The sequence below is a fragment of the Callithrix jacchus genome, chromosome 9 (genome assembly GCF_049354715.1).
Source record: "Callithrix jacchus isolate 240 chromosome 9, calJac240_pri, whole genome shotgun sequence".
NCBI lineage: Eukaryota > Metazoa > Chordata > Mammalia > Primates > Cebidae > Callithrix > Callithrix jacchus.
In genome coordinates, this window is record NC_133510.1 from 95,986,882 (window position 1) to 96,009,798 (window position 22,917).

Here is a 22,917-nt window from a genome sequence, read left to right on the forward strand (position 1 = left end):
TGTACAAATTGCCTAAATATATATTGTAGAAAATGAGTTACAGTCAATCCTAGATTATCATACATAAAGGAGAAAAAGGTGGGACAACAGCAAGATGGGGGAATAGGACTTCCCAGCACTCATTCTCCCACAGAAACATTCATTTGTAAAACTATTCACGCAAACTCCTGGGTGGTCTCAAACTCCTGGGTGCAAGTGATCCTCCTGCCTCTGCCTCCTAAAAAGCTGGGATTACAGGTGCACACTGCTGTGCCAGTTCTGGTACCTAATCCCCAGTTGGGTACTTACTCCTTACATCACAAGTCATTCACAGAAAATATTTTTATTTCTATAATCATATTTGATGCCAAAGTCCTAGGCTATATCCTCTAGCCATCTTTTAGATTAGAATGTAAAATAATTTTAATAAAAACAATGCATTTCTGGGGTAGGAGAAGGAATTTCAAAATAAAAACTATTTTCAACTGCGAAATTTTAGAGGCTGGGCGCGGTCGCTCACGCCTGTAATCCCAGCACTTTGAGAGGCCGAGGAGCGTGGATCACCTGAGATCAGGAGTTCGAAACCAGCCTAGCCAACATGGTAAAACCCCATTTCTACTAAATACAAAAAATTAGCCAGGAGTGGTGGTGCACGCCTGTAATCCAGCTACTTGGGAGGCTGAGGCAGGAGAATTGCTTGAACTCGGGAGGTGGAGGTTGCAGTGAGCCGAGATTGCGCCACTGCACTCTAGCCTGTGCTATAGAGTGAGACTCCGTCTCAAAAAAAAAAAAAAGAAAGAAAGAAATTTTAGATTTCCTTTTGTTCTCTTTAACCGCAATAAGCCTGAATGAACTATCTCATGAGGACTTCTAGAACACTAATTCACTAGAGGAGGAGGTGCAGGAACTCAGAGTAAAAGAGAACTTAAGGTGTGTTAACACAATTGATGACTAGAGATCATGGTACTGTAATTCTTGTTTTACTCCATTTGTCAATCTCAGCAGTGCAAGGTGATTTCTAGGTGACTCTATAAACCAGTATATCACAGGACCTACCTCCTCACAAACTGTAGAAAAGCGGTTGAGGAACTGTACAGTGTGCACCACAAATTGGTTTAGAAAAGCCACTGTTCTTTTCTGTTGAATAGCTGGCACCTGTGTTACGTAAAAACAAACATGATTCATACAGGAGGAACGTACACTGTGCAAACCTTTTAATATCTGGACATAATCACGAGGCACTTTGCTGTGTGATATGAATTCCTTGAAAGACTGTGAATAGTCATTAACTTGTTGTCCTAAACCGTAGGTGGGGTGTCCGAAGATGACAGAGAATGCACTAAAGTTTGAGACCAGGCTCTAGCGTCACTAGTATGAATTTTAGCAGGCAAAAGCCACACACATAAACAAACACAAAAACTTGGGCTGAATAAGAGGTAGGGCTAGCGATCACAATCGGCTTGGGACACAATCGGCTTGGGATCACAATTGGGATCACAATCGGATTGGATCACAATCGGCTAGAGACCCCCGACACAATCGGCTTGGGATCACAATCGGATTGGATCACAATCGGCTAGAGACCCCCGACACAATCGGCTTGGGATAACAATTGGGATCACAATCGGCTAGAGACCCCCGACACTGGAAGCGAAAGTTGGGAGATGCACACCTTCTCCTTAATCAGCTCAGGAGGAACCCCATTTCAAGATGGACTGTGGGGCTCTCCCTCCTGAGGCCGGCAGAAGGGTCCGGGGTCGGGACAGGGTGGGGCCCGGGAAGGTGGGGTCCCCGGGAAGCGGAGTCTTTCCCAACCTCCTCCCCGGTGGCCGGAAGTTTAGCACCGTCTTTTACAAACCTTGGTCAGGTCTAGAGAGGAAGCCCGTCCTCATCTATCTCCTCAGCGGGCGGGGGACCCAGAGTTCACCCACAAACCCCTCCCAGATGGTGACCGCCCAACCTGGTAACCGTGTCTCAACTGTCCCCCGCAAATCCCCGCCTCCGGGGCCCTTCCGGGCGGAAGAAAACGCCTCCGCTCACCAATCACTCGGCGGCTTCCGGAGAGCCCGCCTCCTCGCTGGGCATTCTGGGAATGGTAGTTTAAGTCCAGATGGGGACGTTAATTTCGGGGTGGTGCGTGATGGTGCAAGATGCAGTTATAGCAGTAAAATCTTAGGGTGTGGTAAAAACAAACAAAAAAAGCCAGAAATTGCGGGTCCTTTTGAGGTTATCCCTACTTAGTTCTGTCTGTTATATAATAGCTCCGTCACTCCTTGAGCAACAATTTTTTTAAAAAAATCCTAACTCTGGGCCAGGCGCAGTGGCTCACGCCTGTAATCCCAGCATTTTGGGAGGCCGAGGCGGGTGGACCACGAGGTCAAGATATCGAGACCATCCTGGTCAATATGGTGAAACCCTGTCTCTACTAAAAATACAAAAAATTAGCTGGGCACGGTGGCGCATGCCTGTAATCCCAGCTACTCGGGAGGCTGAGGCAGGAGAATTGCCTGAACAAAACCTCAGAAGGCGGAGGTTGTGGTGAGCCGAGATCCCGCCATTGCACTTCAGCCTGGGTAACAAGAGCAAAAAAGAGCGAAACTCCGTTTCAAAAAAAAAAAATCCTAACTCTGCTAGACCTTGCTGGGAAAACAAAGATTGAGTTTGATTGCTGCACTGGCAAGGTTTATACTCTGAAGAACGAGATATAAGACGTACTTCTAAAGAGTGTGTGTGTGTGTGTGTGTGTGTGTGTGTGTGTATACACTAGTTCTCGCTATTTACCCAGGCTGGTCTCAAACTCCTGGCCTCAAGCGATTCTCCTGACTCAGCCGCCCAGAGTGCTAGGATTACAGGCGCGAACCACCAAACCTAGTCTTCCAAAGGTTTTTAAAACATGAAGTAAAATGTCAAATACTAGAGGTGAGGCACAACCTACGGAAGTGACTGTCACAGAGAGCATCAAAAAGATGAAGAAGTAGACTGAAGTGGGCAGTTTTGTTTTAAACATGCAGGGAGGTGGAGTCTTGCTCTGTCACCCAGGCTGGAGTGCTGTGAGGATCATAGTTCACCTAGCCTCAAATTCCTTGACTCAAACGATCCCTAAGCACTGGGTTTATAGATGTGAGCCACCAGCACCTGGCCCTGTTGCTTTGGTTGAAGCAAATGATCCCATAAATGGAGAATGGTAGGAAATGAGGTGGGAGTGTTACTGGTGGTGGGTATCCAGGTTCTTGATGCTTTGAATAAAGAATTGGACAAAACGCACCAAGCAAGGAAAGAATGAACCAAAAAAAGCAGAGATTTATTGAAAACAAAAGTACATTGCACAGTGTGGGAGCAGGTGGGAGCTCAAGGGTCTGGATACAGAATCTTCTTCTGTTTAAATACCAGCTAGATGTTTCCCATTGTCCACTTGGTGTTCTCCTCATGTAAATGAAGTGGTGACCCACAATCAGTCTGATTGGTTGTGACAACCAATCAGAGGCTGAAGTTACACCAGTCACATTCCTATGCAAACATCTGATTGGTTGTGGGGAAACAACCAATCAGAGGCTAAAGTGATGTTACTGAGTTGCACTTTTATGCAAACGAAGATTTGACCCACAGTCATTCTGACTGGTTGCAGACAGCAACTAATCAGAAGCTGAGGCGAAGTTACAAAATTACACTCCTATGCAAAATCTGACTGGTTGCAGAAAACAACCAATTAGAGGTACTTTCCATTTTCACCTGCCCATCAAAACAGGTAGGGGTTTGCAAAGGGAGTAGCCTCTGGTCCTTTTATTACTTAGGTATAGAAAGTTGGGGTTTTCCTTTTGATTTTTTCTAGGAAGTCAGTATGAATCGGCTTTAGGCTTCCTCCCTCCAGACCCTATTCTGCCTCAGGAAACATAGCCAGAAAAATTTCATTTAAGGGCCTTTTATGCCAGATTTGATACTGTAGTCCACGTTTATCTAATGTGATCCATAGACCATCAGTAGCAATTATTTGGGAGTGGGTGGTGTTTCACGTTGCCTAGCTTAACCTTAGATTGATCACCTTCTCCTGATTGAACTTTCTTAATTTTTCTCTCAAGAAGGCAAATCTTTGGTTTTGTTTTTATCATTATGGTCATTTCTTTTCAGTTTCTTTTGCTGGTTCCTTCTCCTGTCCCCAATCTTTAGAGTTTCTCACATTTATATATCTAGCCAAAATCTCACGTTGGAATCCAATATAGCTGAAGCAGAGTGAGCAACGTGGGGAGCTGAAGCAGAGTGAGCAACGTGGGGAACTGAAGGACATGATGTCTGATTACGTGGAGACCTGATCATGCAGAGCTTTATGGGACATCATAAGGGCTTTGGCTTTCACTGTGGGTGTAATGGGAAGTCATGGAAAGATCTTGAGCAGAGAAATTATGGGAGTCACTGAAGAGCTTTAAAGCAGGGGCGTGGCATGATCAGAATTATACTTTGGGACATTCTATTTGGTACAAGATAATGAATGTGACCTGAGGCTGGTGGCTGAGCCTGGAAACAGTCACTCTTTACTCCATCCTCCTTTACCTCTTACCGCTTCTGTCTCCTAAGTAGCTCCTGAATCAATCTGTAACTGCATCTTTATTGCCCTATCTCAAGTTCTGTACAATACACTTTTATGCCTGGGTTACTGCAATAGTTCCTGCCTCCATCGTGTGTCTCTCTAATCTATTCTACACATTGTAGCCATAGTAACTTTTTTTTTTTTTTTTTTTTGAGACGGAATTTCGCTCTTGTTACCCAGGCTGGAGTGCAATGGCGCGATCTCGGTTCACCGCAACCTCCGCCTCCTGGGTTCAGGCAATTCTCCTGCCTCAGCCTCCCAAGTAGCTGGGATTACAGGCATGTGCCACCATGCCCAGCTAATTTTTTTTGTTGTTGTTGTATTTTTAGTAGAGACGGGGTTTCACCATGTTGACCAGGATGGTCTCGATCTGTTGACCTCGTGATCCACCCGCCTCGGCCTCCCAAAGTGCTGGGATTACAGGCTTGAGCCACCGCGCCTGGCCCTAGCCACAGTAACTTTTAAGAAGACAAATCTAATTATATTACCCAGGATATAATTTTCTTCCCCATCGCCCTCAGTTTAATATGCTCACAGGTCCTCTCTATGGCTCTTGGCCACTTCTTTAATTGTACCTCTCACTGTTACAACTTTCTCCTTAACCCCAAATAATTTCTTTCAATTCTTGGAACTGCTTGCTCTGTGTGGGTCTTTCAAGATGTTGTCTTTCCTCTGACTGAAACTATTTCCCTTGCTTCCTAACCACCTCTGCCTGGGTAACTCCTACTCATTCTTCACATCTTTTCTGTCCTTTGTCCTTGGTTTTCAAGATTGAATATAATGTGCATGGGGTATGGGTATGGTTTTCTTTGTATTTATCCTGCTTGTGGCTTGCTGAGCTGCTCAGATCTAGGGGTTGTTGTTTTAAATCAAATTTGGAAAGATTTTTGGCTTTAATTCTTCACAAAAAGTTTTTATCATTTTTCTTTTTTTTCTGGGACTTCAAAAATATTTGTATGTTAGACTGCTTGATATTGCCCACAGGTCACGGTGCTCTGCTCATTTTCCCCCAGTCATTTTCTTTTCTCCCTGTGTTTCAGTGTGGATAATTCTTACCAACCTATCTTCAAGTATTTCCTACTTTCCAATTTATTATAAAACTCATCCAATAAATTGATTTCAGATATATTTTTGTTCTAAAAATGTTTTTTAGAGTTTCTATTTTTCTCATGAAATTCCCTTTATTCATCTTTTCCTCTTTATTAAAAAAACAAATTTATAAAGTTTTTAAAAGTCCTTATAATTCCAATTTCTGGTTCATCAATGTGCCTGCTTTTATTGACCACTTTTTCCTAATTATGAGTTGTTTGCTTCTTTTTAGCATGTCTTATAATTTTTAATTTTATTCTGGACATTGTGAAAAAAAGAACAGAATGTTCAGTTAGGAATGAAACATTCAGATTCACTCACAATTTGAATCAAGCTGGTGCTGGGCTGCAACTTTAGATTACGTTTACCTGCAGTTAATTCAATTCACCTTCTGCGAAAAACTCAGCTCCTGCATCTTGTCAATGTTTGAGTTTGAGGGGGATGGGCCATAGTTTTAGATCAGTTGGTTCACCTCTGGATTCAGCTTCAGTAGGGCTCAGAAATCCAAGCACTGGAAGAATGTGGAAGATTTAGTGAATTTTCTCTACTTATCAAAAGCATTTCCTCCATTGCTGCTTTCTTAGCAATCTTAGGGGTGGGGTGTAAGTCTAAGTGATTTATTTTTGTGATTGAGGTCCTTTGAGACCCAGGTCTGTCTCACCAGCTTATACCATTGGCAAAATCTCAGCCACTTTCTCCTTAACTCTGCAAAGTCTCCTAGAGTGTGGTAGGCTTGTTCTGGGCATGGCAATGCCACAACTCTCTGCTTAACTATGTTCCTCCAAACATAGGCATGTCTACAGAATTTATTTTATTAAGGTCTTACAGACATTGCTTTTCAACAGCCCCACAAAAAGTGTGATTTTTATCTGGTTATTTCTTATTACCACTATGTAAAAGGCTTTCATGCATCTTTCTGTATTCTAACTACTAGCAGAAGTCTTACCATTCCGTCCTTACAGCTTTCCCTAACCCACAAAGATTAGATTAACTGTTCTTATATGCTTCTATAGCATTCTCTGCTTAACTCTACCTTAGCACATATAATTGCCTGTTTGCTTCAAAGCCTACTATATTATCAATTTAGGGCAGTCTCTGTTAGTTCACTATTAAGGCGCTAGCCTAATGTCTGACCTACAGTAAATGAATACAGTAGATTTACCTACAGTAAATCTTCTGAGTGACATTTGGGCTTAATAAACCTTGTACTTCCACATCTTACTTGATATTCCATGAACCTTCAATTTAGGTGGAACTCACAACTCTGGTTACTCACTTAATCAGCCTCCCTGAGCAGAATTCCCCAGCGGTCAGCCTAGCCTTCTTCTAGAGCCAAGTGAGGCTCCCAACCAGGAGAAAAATTAAAAAAAAAACAGCATAGTAACTTCATGGTTATGGTTATGTGTAAGTAGCAGGTGTTTATATATGTGTATTTGTGTATACATGTGTATATGATGTGGTTCTAGATACAGTTATGGGCCACATACTGTTTAATCAGTAATGGACTATTACAGGGTGACCCCTTTAGATTATAGTAAAAGGTATAGTATTTTTACTACACCTTTTCTATGTTTAGATACACAATTACCATGGTGTTACAATTGCCTATAGGATTTAGTACAGTAATGTTCTGTACAGGCTTGTGGCCTAGGAGCAATAGACTACACAAAATTTTGTTAAATGGTTGTGTTTTTAGAGTGGCAGTTTCTTTGCCTCCTAGGATCCTTGATGATTACTGTCCTTAGTTCCTGAGAGCGGTGCCATTCACATTTTAATAAAGGATTTCCAGGACTATTAAAAAGAATCTATACCTAGAAGTCTTGGCCAACTGCCAGATACCTTTTGAAATATGTACTCTTTCCTTCAGGTTTTCTTGCACTGGTAAAAATGAAAAGTATTAACTAATTTCATTTACTGTAGTGAATTTTGGGGGCAAAATAGATTTTAATGAATACTGATTTCAAAGACTATATGTGCCACCTCCATATATTCATTTAAGAAAAAAACCTTAAGAATTTTTCAATTTCTTGAAATGTTTTCATAAGATTACCAGAACATTGCTGTTATTTATTTTTATCATGAGTATGGTCTTAGGTGGGAAAACAATTAAAAATGGCTCCCCTCCCCTCCTTTTTTTTGTATTTCTCCCTGCTCTGCTTCAGGATGGAACAGTTAGAGAGGCATGGTGTTGATTCATAATAGTGGGAAAACAAAATTAAATGTTTCCCATCCTTATTTCCTCCTCAACCCCATCTCTCAGGAATTATACCAGTCATCTGTTGAGACTTGGTTAAGTGAAGGAATTTTAGCCTTGTTACTTCAATTGTGTTAGTAATTCATGTTTCCAGTTATTCCTTTTCATTGTTCTGGCTTTCCTAACTTCATACAGAAAATTGAGTTGTAACCTTATATCCTCTGGGCAGGAGACTTGATTCCTCTCTGGAAAGCTAACTACCTCAAGAGAAGAGACCTACAGATACTTATAGTCAGCTATTCCTCAGCAAAAGAACAATCAAAATGATCCTGCCTTCTTTGAGGGGGCTGGGAAAAGGTCTCACTGTACTCATGGGACTTTTACTTATGGAGACAAGAGATGACACAGAGAAGCTAATGCTATTGAAAGGATTTAGTACTTATTGTCCCCCAGAGGCACACCATGCCATACAAGGCCACAAGGGAAACACCAGTTTGGTTAGGAGAGAGAAGCAGAAGCGAGGGGACTTCTCAGGAGCAACCATTACTATTTTTAGAGTTATGGTACTTTATCTCGAATTCACTGAGTCATATTTTTCCCCCTTTGGTGCAGTAGAAATTAGGTAAACATCAGCCATAGTCTTTGCTTAGCTTTGCACACTTATTAGCACTCTGTTCTCTTCATAGAATTGCCATCTCCATTTATTTTTTTGAAAAGCAGCAAATGATGCCACTATCAGCTGCTTCTAATTAACCTCCCCTGCCTGTTTGTAAATGACTCAGCACCTGGACTTCATAAAGTGGTCAGGTCATTTTGAATCACAACCAAATAAAATCACTTAAAACTACTCTGAAGTTCAGCATCAGCATTTCTTCAATATGATCATGCTAGAGCCTTTGCTATGAACTTTTACAAAATATCTGGGCCACAAGTTATAAGCCAGTCAATCTAGGAAAATGGTTCATGGTGTTTTTCAGTGTGAGAAGCCCTTTAAATAATATTAAAAACATTTTGAAGAACATTGATGATGATTGTGGTTGGACATCTAATATTCACTGAACAAACACATATACATTGTTGTGTGTGAAATTTAAATTAGGAATATAAGTGAGCTCTATTGGCTTTTCTCCAAACTCCAGAGCTAAATCTGAAGACATGTAGTAGATATCAAGATGACAGACACACCTCCATCTATCTGGGAATGCCTTATTACCCTCTCAAGATTGCTGAGATCTCCAAATGCCACTATCTCTGAATATGAGTGGAGAGTTCCTTGGCCAGGTCATTCCCCTCCTTCCTATTATGGTGTTTTGGGGAGGAAGTGAAATATGGCAAGACACCTTAAGTAAAAATCTGTTAGGAATATGTGAACAAGTTTGATTCTGGGGCTGTCTTTATTATCTCAGGACCCTAGGAGGTCATGAATTCTAGGGAAAAAGAGGATTTTGCTAGTGGTAGCATGAATATAATTTGGAGAAACCTTGCAATAGTTCCATATTCTCCCAGGTACTTGCCACCAAGGTTGGGGAACAACAACCCAGGGTTACATGAAGACTGTATACACAAAAAAATACATCTTAGTTATTGTGGTAGGTGGGTGTAATGATAAGAAGAGAAAGAGGTCAAAAACCACTGACAGAATTCCAGAATTGTTCCCTAGTTTTAGGATTTAATGGATTTGTGGATTAAGTTCAAGATGAGGTGAGAACTCTGAAAGCTGTCTATATAACCACATCCTGTACTTGCGCATAATCACATGCCAGGAAAATCCTATGAGATAAATCCAACATTAGCTCTACAGATTTCAGGTGAGGGGTAGTCCCACAAAGGTTCTCTTGGAATAGGTAATTTGGAGAGAAATGCATTATTAGCTGTTCACAATACAGCTTGAGGTGCTAACGTCCAAATCACAGGAGAATCAGCCCTACAGAACATTTGGCAAAGTATACAAAATTCCAGAAAGTCTAATACTTAATGAAAAAAATTTTTTTGTAGGCTGGAAACCAAAATGAGCTATTACACAACAATTACAATGAAATATATTAAGTTATTCTATTTGTAATAAACACCTGGTTTTAGTTAGTATTAATGGAAGAAAATACTAGCAATTAACCAAAGAAACACTAAATTAAGATGGTTGAAAGTTCATTAAAAAGTAACTTATATTGGTCTGATTTAAACTTAATGTAAACTAAGACTATTATGGTAAAAGCTGACTTTCTAAGTAAAAATGAACCAAAATGAACTTATTTGGTTACACAGTTTCCACCTTTCTATCTTCTTTATCACTATGGTATAATTTATCATTAGTTGTGTCTGGCTTACTTTAGAGGTCAGTTGTCTGGAACTTACTTCCTTTTATGCTGCCTCAAAAACAGATTTCCTAAAACAGTATTAGAAAGCTCTTACTTAAGATGGTTGCAAAGATTAACCTCAATTTTGGCCAGATTTTAATCCTGTCTGAATTTGGCTCAATGACAGGACAACAGCTGTGTTTATAAGATCAAAGTTTTATGTTTAACCACCATTAGAAGCAAAGATGCCAGCAGCATTTATTGTCTTTTACTACATAGAAATAGAAACTCAACTCATTACAGCATTATAAATGCAGTTGGTAAAAATGAATATTTCATAAATCTTTAAATCAAATTGTTCGTAAAGGCTGAGAAACCTGGTGGTCTCCTCATGTTTACCATTGTTCATGTGGATTTTATAAGCTTACATTAAGTGTTACAAGCCTCAAGGTAAAGCATCCTGTCAAAAATTAGTTCAAAAGGCAAACAGCTATATCACAGAAATAAGCTGATCCAAGGAAAGTTTCAGACATCACTTGATCCTACGCAAGGGCAACACTTTTTTTTTAATTAAGGTAGTTCAAAGAACAGATGAAAAGGTCAGAAAGTAGATTAAATGCTTTTGAATTTCCATGAAATCTGTGCCCAATGCATGCAAATGGAAGTGCTTATGAGTTTGAGTAATGGATATATCATAACATGTATGTTTTTCTAGCTTTTGTGAAATGAGATCTTCAAAGCTGATACATTAATTATTTTGTGGTGTTATTGTGATTAGGTAACAAATGGTTGCTATAAATTAAAATCATGTTAATAAATAAGTTCTCACATTTTTAAAGGGCATTATTTCTTTAAATGTATAATTAGAAACAAATGTTAATTGTTTTGAAATTCTTTTCAAATGCCTGTTAAGATAAATGTTTTTGAATCAGCAAGGTGTTAAAATTAAAGAAACAGAGTGTTCTCTCCTGTCCTTTTTACTGAGCAAACAGTTTGATAAAGATATATTGGAACACAATGCTGCTTCTGAGGACTTGACCAAGCTCTCAGGAGGAGTGTGTGGAAATGAATAATAATTATCATTTTTATTTGGCAAATTTTATTTGAGCCCAAAGCTAAGGCTACTACTTCTATGGAATAAAGTTGGGTTAAACTAAGTTTAACTTTTCGAGGTATAGAAAAACATGGAAAATAGTCTAGAGCCATACTTTTTCTCTCCTAAAAACTATTAAAATCAGTCTTGGGCACAATATTACCTCATAACTTCCCAATCAGCATCTCTGGGACAATGTCAGATTTTGGACAATTACAAAAAAACAGACACAAATGTGCAAACCAGATTTCAATTTCTTCTCCACTGACATGAGATTTAAAACAGCAACAGAAACATTTCTGGGTCAGTGTCAATACACAGTCACAAATTACCAAAGTAAGAAACAAATTGGAGTGCATGGGTGTGTGATTTTGTGTTTTGGCCAGGGAAAGATATTGAAATATTCACAACATAGAAGCCAAATCATAAAAATGAAATGGAACTTACATTCCCATCATTCTGAAAAAGTAAGATTTGGCTCTGACATCTTGCAGATTTGTGATATCCTGACTTTTGCTTCAATAGTCCTAAATAATACAAGTTTCAGAACATAAGTACAACTTTTTCTCTTTGATGTTTTAAGTGAAGCAATCCTGAGGAAAACTTAAATTATAACAGAAATTTAGACATATTTGTAAACAAACATGGAAAAACTAAAACCAGGACACGCAATGTGAAATATCTCATGTTATCATCAGGAATTAGAAGTGATGACCAGTAACTAATTCCTCATAAATACTTCCTCCTGTTTAGTATAATTTAAACATATTTCAAAGAACAAAGTTTACTCAGGAAAAAAATCACTATACAATTTCAAAATAAACAAAATAAAGTTTAACAACAAAGTGTAAGTTGGAAAATGGTCCTGTAGCCTGCTTTTATGATCTAAAGAAAAAGAGGTTAGAGTTCTCAATGCTTACACAGGATAAAGTACATTTCACTCCTGAAACTAACCGGTAAAGGCAACCCTCTCATTTCTTGAGAATGTCTTATCTTACAGTCACTATATTCATTCACAAATGGAACCACCATTTTCTTCTCTTTGAGGATAACATTTCCTGTCTTTTGGCATAATCACATGCAATCATCATGAGTTATTATTTTCCAACACAGCTTCCCCTACTGCAAGACACAGAAGTCCTACTGGGTAATCTTTTTTGTTTGTTTGTTTTTTTGAGATGGAGTCTCACTCTGTTGCCCAGGCTGGAGTGCAATGGTACGACCTTGGCTCATGGCAACCTCCTCCTCCAGGGTTCAAGCGATTCTCTTGCCTTAACCTCCCAAGTAAGTGGGACCACAGGCACGTGCCACAACATCTTACTAATTTTGTTTTTGCATTTTTAGTAGAGATGGGGCTTCACCATGTTGGCCAGGCTAGTTTCGAACTCCTAACCAAAAGTGATCTGCCTGCCTTAGCCTCCGAAAGTGTTGGGATTACAGGCATGAGCCACTGCACCCAGCCCTATTGGGTAATTTCATCAGACAACTTTTTTATTTTGGATAAGCCCTTATTCCAGAGAACCCATTTCTTATATACCCAAGCCCAACATATTCAGTTGCCTAATTTCCATCCCTAAATAAAACCCAGCACTTTCTACATCAATTTTTCGAAGTATATAACAACCATTTTTGAATACACCGGCCTTAGGGATGACTTTATTTCTTGGATACACCCTGAAATGATAAAGATTTTTAAGAGTCACTATTGAAAGCCCTTTGGCTATCCTGATACTTTTAGGAATCCTTGCCCCATCACAGAGACTCTTGTTCGTTCAAAATCTTCTGATAAAGGGGTAAATGAAACAATTTATATCATTTGGTTATAATATCTTACTGTATTAAATAATTGAACTGGAAATTGCTATGAAATTTTTCATCTGTACTTTTAAGCATGTAAAAGTTGAACCCAAACATCTACATGATTATAAAATTTCACTGAATTCTTTAATTACCTAGAACATTCTCCTATCTCTTAAAAATATAATGTTCTTGATTTCATAAGATAATTATTTTAAGACACCTTACAAAAACTTGAGTAAAAAATATTTATTGACATTAATTAACATAAATCTCTAAAACCTCAAAAATAAGACTTACTCATCTCTGAAATAAATACACATCTCTAAACTGTGTGACAGACACATAGTAGGTATTTTCTTTCACCTTTATTTAATTCTTACAGCAACTCCACAAAACAATGATTTCTATCTGCATTTTACAAGAGGAAATGAAGCTACAGAGAGGACATTAACTTACAGGAATTGACAGTTTGTCAAAATGTATTGAATTCTATACAGGACTGGTAAGCAGAACCATAATTTTATATGCTTCTGTCCGTATCACAATGTATCCCAGAAATGTGATACAGCTGTCTTAGGTAATGTTGATTTTTAATGATTTTTGAGAGGGTGAACACAGTTCCACTGCCACTAGGTCCCATCTCAAAAACATTTGAGTTTCTTGGTAAGAACAGTGAAGATTCATAAAAGAGGCTGTTAAAAAGGTATCCACTAGAAGTCATTTTTCAAGGTAAGTTTTATCCCATATATCAGATGTTCTAAGACTGTTAAAACACCTAGTCCAAAGGAATCTGCATAAACAGGGTTGAGTAATATAATCAATCACATATTTAAGAAACTAAAGACCATTTTTTGCATTGAGTATACATACACATATATATACTCAACAACCACTTCCAGAGTACCCTAAGAGATTTTTTTTCTTTTGAGATAGTGTCGCTCTGTCGCGCAGGCTGCAGTGCAGTGGCACGATTTTGGCTCACTACAACCTCTGCCTTCCAGGTTCAAGTGATTCTCCTACCTTGGCCTCTCAAACCATGCTGGGCTAATTTTTTTATTTTAATTTTTTTTAGTAGAGATAGAGTTTCACCATGTTGGCCAGGGTGGTCTCAAACTTCTGACCTCAAGTGATCTACCCACCTCAGCCCCCCAAAGTGTTGGGATTACAGGTGTGAGCCACTGCACCTGGACTTTATTCTCTTTTGATATGTTTGTGACCCTGAGAATTAGAATTCTACACTGAAAGTATAGAAGACAGGATACACTTTGAATACTCCTTTTTTGATAAACTCAAAAGCATTACTTTTCCTTAGTCATCTCTTCACTGGAGCCGAGCTGCTGAGTCAATATATAGTTTTATAAGACGATTAAAAAAGATATATATGTATATACACAAAGAACAGAATAGGAAAATAATTTTTCAAACGATGAACATTTTATGTAATAAAAGCAACTGAAACATTTTCTAAAGTATACAGTATATTTGATATAAAAATAAGAAATTCTTCAAAATGTGTATTAAAAATACAAAGTTTGTGACTCTAAGGTACAGAGAAAACTTTACACTTCAGTCACCCAAAACAACAGCTTGTGGTCTCCTCCAATGACACACAGAGGGAGAGTTTGATACCAGGAGAGGCCAGATCCAACGGGTACAGAACCCACAAGGACAGGCTATAAAATATGTAAAGAATTCAAGAAGCACAATAAGTCCCCAAAATTAATAAATCAAAATGACTTTCAAAAATATGAAATGCACTGATAAATTATATTTGTAGCAGAAACAAAATTTAAAAATATTCTCCCTTACAGGTGAAATACACATTATTGATATGCAGCTGGAATATGGGATACAATCTATCTATGAATAACTGGTACATTCCAGTCTCCATTTTTGCTGCCTACACCAACCAAACAAGCAAAATTAATGTATTTAAATAAAGAAGAAAATATAAAAGTGACAGAAAAAATAAAAAGCTTCTTACATGAATATTGGCAAAAAAAAACCTGTTGTCACTGGTATGTAAACATCAAAAAACACACAAAAATCAAAAACAAATTAATCACCTTTTCTTGTAATTTAAACAGGTAACAGATACAAATGTTTTTAGTTAACAAATTAGACCTATGAGTGGAAAAGTCAAAAACACAAATTAAGAAAAGCACATATGTTACAAACATTTCCACATTACCTGAGAATGTCCTAAATGATGAATTTGAAACTGGCTTGCCATTTTGCCAGGATAACCAGTGGTTGCAAACAGATTTTCACTAATTGTGGACCACCTAAGAAATAAGGAAACATAAAAGTAAGTATCGTATCTTTCAGATAACTACAAGCTTTTCTGAAGCGGGTTTTTTGTTTTTCTTTTCTTTTTTTTTTAAAGAGACAGGGTCTTGCTCTGTTACCTAGGCTGGAGTGCAGAAGTGCTAACAAAACTCACTGTAGCCTCAAATTCCTGGGCTCAAGTGATCTTCCCACCTCAGCCTTCCTAGTAGCTGGGACTACAGGTGTGTACCATGAGGCCCAGATAAGTTTACATTTTTTTATTTTTTGTAAGAATGGTGTCTTGCTATCTTGCCAAGGCAGGTCTCAAACTCCTGACCTCAAGTGATCCTCCTGACGTGCTGGGATTATAGGTGTGAGCCACAGCACCTGGCCAGAAATCAGTTTCTTTTTATATAAAACCAGTGATTTTAATAATCCTAAATTTGTTCATATGTCTTTATAATTAGACTAGGAATTCCAGGAAAATATTCCATAAATATTTTCTCATACTTTAAATATATATGAAGTGCTTATTTTGTGTCACTTTGAGTTCCAAAGTTACACAAGGTTAATACAGTTCTTTTTTTTCACAACCCAAAGGGCTAACCGTGTGGGAGAAAACACAAATAAGGCATCAAATATGACAGCCATTCTGTCCCTTTTCCATGCTAAGTGAACCCCAACTTAGTTCAGGGCACAGGATGTCCAACCCCCAGGGATGAGACACAATTAGTTTAAGGCAGTCACAGCAATCTCCCATAAAAAGAGCGGGTTCCTTCTTCTCCTTTATTTTTTTGTTTAATTGTTCTGCAAATGGAATAATTCTCTTATGCCTGGAACTCTCACAGCCGTCCAGTGACTATGAAGCAACAAGCCCAAATCCTTGCTATTGAGAATAGCAGAGGGAAAGGATGAAAAGGGTCTGTGAATTCTTGATGACACTGATGAGCTGCTAAACAAGCCTGGAGATTACCTACAGAATTATAAGTACCATAGCTCACTGATTTTAAAATTGATGTATACTTGCTCATTGGTGTATACTTGTTCACATCTCTAAAGTCAGGATGTATCTTATAATCCATGGCATTCTTACATTTAGTCAAATGTATTTTATTCTCAATAATGATATCCCCAAGTTCTACAATTTTATCAGGGATATTTCAGATTTGCTGGAATACAGACTATGCTATATTCCAGCAAATCTAAAATATCCCCAATAACTGGTTTTAGTCTCTTATTTGGTTTGGCTGGTACTTAGAAGAAATAATAGCTTAATGCCCACACTATACAATGGAGTATTATGAAAAAGAACAAGGCAGATATGTATGTTAAGTGAAAAATAAAAGCACATTGCAGAGATATGCTATCTAGCATGATTTCATTTAACACACAACGATAAGTTTATATACATGAACACGGGCTCCCCTACATTTACATCCTTAACAGCACAGCACAATCGGGAAGCATAATATATTCCAAATTGTCGGGTGGTAGTGGTGGAGTGGTTACATGTTTTTTTTGTATAAAGAAAATATTTGGAAACAAATCAACTCCTTGTCTAGACCAAAAGAAAAAAGCAATGACTTAGTTGGGAAAGTAAAATAACCACTTATAAAACAATCAGGGGAAAAAAAATCCAGTGCAAAGGAAAGAACTGCACAAGTAGACCAGTGATGGCACAGCACAACATCAAAAGACCAAATCAAAGCTCCAACACAAACGGTATTACCTGAATAAGCAGGCTCGATCCATGTGAACAGGTCTCTTAGTTTGAGGATGACTAAAAGATAATATTTTGCATTTTATGAATTCTCTATTAGACTCAAGAAAATGAACTTAAACTAAGATTTAAAAGGTATTTTCTCTTTATAGGACAGAATGTCCAATGTGTTTAAACTATAATACATTCTAAACAAGCAATCAGTTAAAACAGATGGAACACAATAAAGACATGACTTAGAACCATTACAGGGAACTGTTATGCAACAGGGTTGGTTTTTTTCCCTGTTTTCCAATTTAAGCAAACATTGCACAGATCCACAGTTTCCTCTTTTGCACTGTCCTTTCTGGGTTACTTCCAGAGTAAATCTGCATAGCAAGCTGCTGTTAGGTAAAAATCCATAGATCTGGCCTTCTATAGGAGAGAATTCTTTTTGCTTGTCAGTGTAGTCCCAGGTGTAACAGGATGGCCGAGTGGATCATTTAGCAAAGTTACTTTTCTTCTGTAACAAACAAATAAAATCAAGAAAGTACCTGGACCGAGTAATATCCCAAATTAACCAATCATTTCCTGCAACAGCTCCAACTTTGAAGGTGTGTTTTAAGCACCAGTGTGCTGACATTAATGGCACTTGTTCTGATTCAAGAGATAAAATAGCCTGTTGAGCAAAAAGATCATAAAACCGGATTGTTCCATTCTTCTCTGCAACCATCAGCTATAAGGAAAAAAAAAAAAAGAAAAGGAAACTCAGTCCCTTATCTCACTAACTATACCTGAGGTGTGAGCAGATTCACTGTTATACAGTAAAATACAGGGTTGAGCATTCCTAATCTGAAAATCTGAAATGCTCCAAAAACTGAAACTTTTTGAGTGCCGACATGATGCCACAGGTGAAAAATTCCACATATACGCATTTAACACAAACTGTTTCATGTGTGAAATTATAAAAAAGTTATATAAAACTATCTTCAAATCATGTGTATAAGGTATACATGAGACATAAACAAATTTCATGTTTAGACTTGAGTCCCATTCCCAAGATATGTCATGTATATGCAAATATTACAAAATACAAAAAAATCCCAAATCTGAAACACTGCTAGTTCCAAGAATTTCATATAAGGATACTCAATCTATATTACAAACGGAGGATCAAATGTAAAGGAAGTAAGAGGCTATGTAACAATCTCCAAAAAATTCCCTAAGGTGACGTGAAGAGAGTGAGACAGAGTCTAAGTAACTTATCAGAGATTACATAGCTAGTAAGTGGTAACACTGGGATTTGACTGCAGGCAGTTAACTCTTAACTCACTCTCAACCACTTTTCTGTATTCTAGGTTTCTGAGTTTAGCAGTGATAGGATGAAACCGGTATTTTAAGACTCTTAGTCTAGTAGGAAAGAAGGATCAAAGAGTAAGAGCAAAAGTCTTTAGAAACAAGCTAAGGCTTGGCAAGTTAGGTGTGAGAACAGAACGGGGGAGAATGCACCTTAATGAAGAGAAGAATGCTAGAGTTAGTGAGATGAAGGAAAAATTAAAAGGCCTGGAATAGTTTCGGTATAGGAAAAGAAGGAATTAAAGATGATTTTAGGATTCTGAGTTTACGTGATTTAATACAGGGACATTCAAACATTCTGAAGTCATGGTAACATCATAAAAGAAAGGAGATGGAGTAAGGTGGAATTTTAATGATAGGTAGGAGAAAAACAAATGAAGTTAAAGCATATGGAAGAAAGAGATAAAAAATAATGGCAAGAAATTAAGCATTAAGATGTAAGTTTGGGGACACAAGTTGTAATAAATGTTCTCACTTGTAATGCAGGTCATAGTTTTTAAAAAGCAGTCTACTGTTATATTAACATTTTGGTAAAAACTGTGACTATGTTTTAATTTAAGGAGACTCACTGCTCTAGGGGGGAGAAATGTAGGCATAAAACAAAATTTAGGAACTGGATTCAGAAATAAACCTATCAATTTAGTAAGTTAGAACATTTCACTCATGCACATATGCAGAGTATAATTCTACAGATCAAAGACTCAATGGGCCTGAAACAAATTTCCATGAAATCCCAGGGTTCAGAGAACACACTTACTTATAGTCTGGGGATTATCTCCTCTGTGAAAGCTGTGAGAAGATTTGGTTAATCCTTCTTCATGTCATTATTCTACTTAATGGATTTTTTTATTCTAAAACTTATTATTTGTATTGCTGTATTTACATGTTTTCCTTTCTTATATTATCAGTATACAACTTAAGAGCAGGGACTTTGTTCATTCTTTTGTTCCCTATTACAATAAAGGGTACAGTGTAGGTGAGAACCCTTGAAGCAATTCATAAATATCTGATGAAAGAAAAGTTGGCAGAGTATAAAGAAAGGGAACATATACGCAAAGTTGCTCAAGAGGACTCAGGAAATGCGGCTTTAAAAATCAAACGAGCAGAGTTTTAAGAAGGAGGGGATCTGCAGTGTAAAAAACCTGGCTGAAGAATAAGAATGAAGGAAAAGGCCATGGGATGTGATGAAAATATTCCTGGTACCTTCTGAAAGAGTAGTGGAGACTGACTGAGATTGTGGAGTTAGACCAAGGGATGGGAAAAGAAGAAATGAATTTAAAAGATATAAGTGATGGAGTCAAACATTTAGAAATAAAAGGTGTGATGAACATAGTTTAAAATTTAAGGGGGAGGTGAAAAAATGGAATTTTTAAGAGAAAGAACTATGGAGCTGGGCTGCATGAGTGCAAATGCCAATTCTTCCACTTACTAGCTGTGTGACCTTGGATAATTTATTTAATTTCTCTGAGCCTTAGTTTCCTTATCTGTAAAATGGGGATAATCACAGTACCTATCTCATGTTACCAGGAGGAACATACATGAAATGCTGACTATGGGCCTGTCAGAAGTAAGCACTGTCAGAAGTAAGCATGATTACTGAAACTTATCTTCTTGTGCAAACTTGAGGACAAACAGTCGATAGAGAAAAAGCATGAAGATGCCCAGATGCGGTGGCTCAGCAACTTGGGAGGCTGAGGTCAGCAGATCACTTGAGACAAAGAGTTTGAGACCCGCTCGGGCAACATGGCGAAACTCTGTCTCTACAAAAAGTACAAAAATTGCCGAAGTGTAGTGGTGCATACCTGTAGACCAATACTCAGGAGGCTGAGATGGGAAGATCACCTGCACTCAGGACATGAAGGTTGCGGTGAATGAAGAACGCTAGAGTTACTGGAAATGAAACTATCAAGCATGGCCAACTTAGGGATAACTACCAGATTAAACGTGGGCTGATTGAGCCACAGTACCCCAGCCTGGGCAACAGCCAGACTGTGTCTCAAAAAAAAAAAAGGTATGAAGACATTAGAGGACCATAGGAGCCTAAGGAACTGCCATGAACTTTAGAGAATAGATGAAGAATTAACTTTTTTTTTTTTTTTTGCATTTTAGGTTTTGGGGTACATGTGCAGAGCATGCAATACAGTTGCATAGGTACACACATGGCAGTGTGTTTTGTTTGCTTTCTCCCCTTCACCCACATTTGGCATTTCTCCCCAGGCTATCCCTCCCCACCTCCCCCTCCCACTGGCCCTCCCCTTTTCCCCCCAATAGACCCCAGTGTTTAGGACTCCCTTCTCTGTGTCCATGTGTTCTCATTTTTCATCACCCGCCTATGAGTGAGAATATGCGGTGTTTCATTTTCTGTTCTTGTGTCAGTTTGCTGAGAATGATGTTCTCCAGATTCATCCATGTCCCTACAAAGGACACGAACTCATCATTTCTGATTGCTGCATAATATTCCATGGTGTATATGTGCCACATTTTCCCAATCCAGTCTATCATTAATGGGCATTTGGGTTGATTCCAGGTCTTTGCTATTGTAAACAGTGCTGCAATGAACATTCATGTGCATGTGTCCTTATAGTAGAACGATTTATAGTCCTTTGGATATATACCCAGTAATGGGATTGCTGGGTCAAATGGAATTTCTATTTCTAAGGCCTTGAGGAATCGCCACACTGTCTTCCATAATGGTTGAACTAATTTACACTCCCACCAACAGTGTAAAAGTGTTCCTTTTTCTCCACATCCTCTCCAGCATCTGTCATCTCCAGATTTTTTAATAATCGCCATTCTAACTGGCATAAGATGGTATCTCAATGTGGTTTTGATTTGCATCTCTCTCATGACCAGTGACAATGAGCATTTTTTCATATGATTGTTGGCCTCATATATGTCTTCTTTCGTAAAGTGTCTGTTCATATCCTTTGCCCACTTTTGAATGGGCTTGTTTGTTTTTTTCCTGTAAATCTGTTTGAGTTCTTTGTAAATTCTGGATATCAGCCCTTTGTCAGATGGGTAGACTGCGAAAGTTTTTTCCCATTCTGTTGGTTGCCGATCCACTCTAGTGACTGTTTCTTTTGCCGTGCAGAAGCTGTGGAGTTTGATTAGGTCCCATTTGTCTATTTTGGCTTTTGTTGCCAATGCTTTTGGTGTTTTGTTCATGAAGTCCTTGCCTACTCCTATGTCCTGGATAGTTTTGCCTAGATTTCCTTCTAGGGTTTTTATGGTGCCAGGTCTTATGTTTAAGTCTTTAATCCATCTGGAGTTAATTTTGGTGTAAGGTGTCAGGAAGGGGTCCAGTTTCTGCTTTCTGCACATGGCTAGCCAGTTTTCCCAGCACCATTTGTTGAACAGGGAATCCTTTCCCCATTGCTTGTTTTTGTCAGGTTTATCAAAGATTGTATGGTTGTAGCTAGGTTGTGTTGCCTCTGATGCCTCTGTTCTGTTCCATTGGTCTATATCTCTGTTTTGGTACCAGTACCATGCTGTTTTGATTACTGTAGCCTTGTAGTATAGTTTGAAATCCGGTAGTGTGATGCCCCCCGCTGTGTTCTTTTTGCTTAGAATTGACTTGGCTATGCGGGCTCTCTTTTGGTTCCATATGAAGTTCATGGTGGTTTTTTCCAGTTCTGTGAAGAAAGTCAATGGTAGCTTAATGGGTATAGCATTGATTCTGTAAATTACTTTGGGCAGTATAGCCATTTTTATGATATTAATTCTTCCTAACCATGAACATGGAATGTTTCTCCATCTGTTTGTGTTCTCTCTGATTTCGTTGAGCAGTGGTTTGTAGTTTTCCCTGAAGAGGTCCCTTACGTTCCTTGTGAGTTGTATTCCAAGGTATTTTATTCTTTTTGTAGCAATTGTGAATGGCAGTTTGTTCTTGATTTGGCTCTCTTTAAGTCTGTTATTGGTGTAGAGGAAGGCTTATGATTTTTGCACATTGATTTTATATCCTGAGACTTTGCTGAAGTTGCTTATCAGTTTCAGGAGTTTTGGGGCTGAGGCGATGGGGTCTTCTAGGTATACTATCATGTCATCTGCAAATAGAGACAATTTGGCTTCCACCTTTCCTATTTGAATACCCTTTATTTCTTTTTCTTGCCTGATTGCTGTGGCTAGAACTTCCAGTACTATATTGAATAGGAGTGGTGAAAGAGGGCATCCTTGTCTAGTGCCGGATTTCAAAGGGAACGCTTCCAGTTTTTGTCCATTCAGTATGATATTGGCTGTTGGTCTGTCATAAATAGCTTTTATTACTTTGAGATACATTCCATCAATACCGAGTTTATTGAGGGTTTTTAGCATAAAGGGCTGTTGAATTTTGTCAAATGTCTTTCTCTGGGTCAATTGAGATAATCATGTGGTTTTTGTTTTTGGTTCTGTTTATGTGATGAATTACATTTATAGACTTGCGTATGTTGAACCAGCCTTGCATCCCTGGGATGAATCCTACTTGATCATGATGGATACGTTTTTTGATGTGCTGTTGCAGTTGGTTTCCCAGTATTTTATTGAAGATTTTTGCATCTATGTTCATCATGGATATTGGCCTGAAAT

The 22,917-nt window shown here is 38.4% G+C and overlaps 2 protein-coding genes and 1 long non-coding RNA gene across 8 annotated transcripts in view; 1 reads left to right on the forward strand and 2 right to left on the reverse strand.

Annotated features, from left to right (window-relative positions):
- Window positions 1-7,212, reverse strand: part of LOC100396917 (DNA damage-regulated autophagy modulator protein 1) — a 53,809-nt gene extending 46,597 nt beyond the window's left edge. For 5 of the 6 annotated variants that reach the window (XM_078337054.1, XM_078337055.1, XM_035257272.3 and 2 more), the window contains exons 1-2: window positions 1,838-1,976; window positions 1,036-1,134 (exon numbers count right to left, since the gene is read on the reverse strand). Coding sequence is in view for 1 of the 6 variants with exons in the window: in XM_054238729.2 (XP_054094704.1) it covers window positions 1,036-1,134; window positions 6,039-6,065 (126 nt within the window). In the remaining 5 variants the exon portion in view is untranslated. Of the gene's footprint in view, window positions 1-1,035; window positions 1,135-1,837; window positions 1,977-6,038 lie in introns of those variants that run through there. The other variant, XM_054238729.2, reaches the window with a different exon arrangement.
- On the forward strand, window positions 3,340-15,023 carry LOC118144295 (uncharacterized). The gene is made up of 3 exons (XR_004728957.1): window positions 3,340-3,724; window positions 13,414-13,533; window positions 14,843-15,023. It is a non-coding gene; the product is annotated as an uncharacterized LOC118144295 (long non-coding RNA).
- On the reverse strand, window positions 13,518-17,695 carry LOC144577643 (nucleoporin Nup37-like). The gene is made up of 3 exons (XM_078337056.1): window positions 17,029-17,695; window positions 15,223-15,316; window positions 13,518-14,704 (listed from the first exon to the last, which is right to left on the reverse strand). Exons 1-3 carry the CDS (start codon window positions 17,049-17,051, stop codon window positions 14,591-14,593), a joined length of 231 nt encoding a protein of 76 aa, XP_078193182.1. The 5' UTR covers window positions 17,052-17,695; the 3' UTR covers window positions 13,518-14,590.
- Between the last annotated feature and the right edge of the window lie 5,222 nt (window positions 17,696-22,917).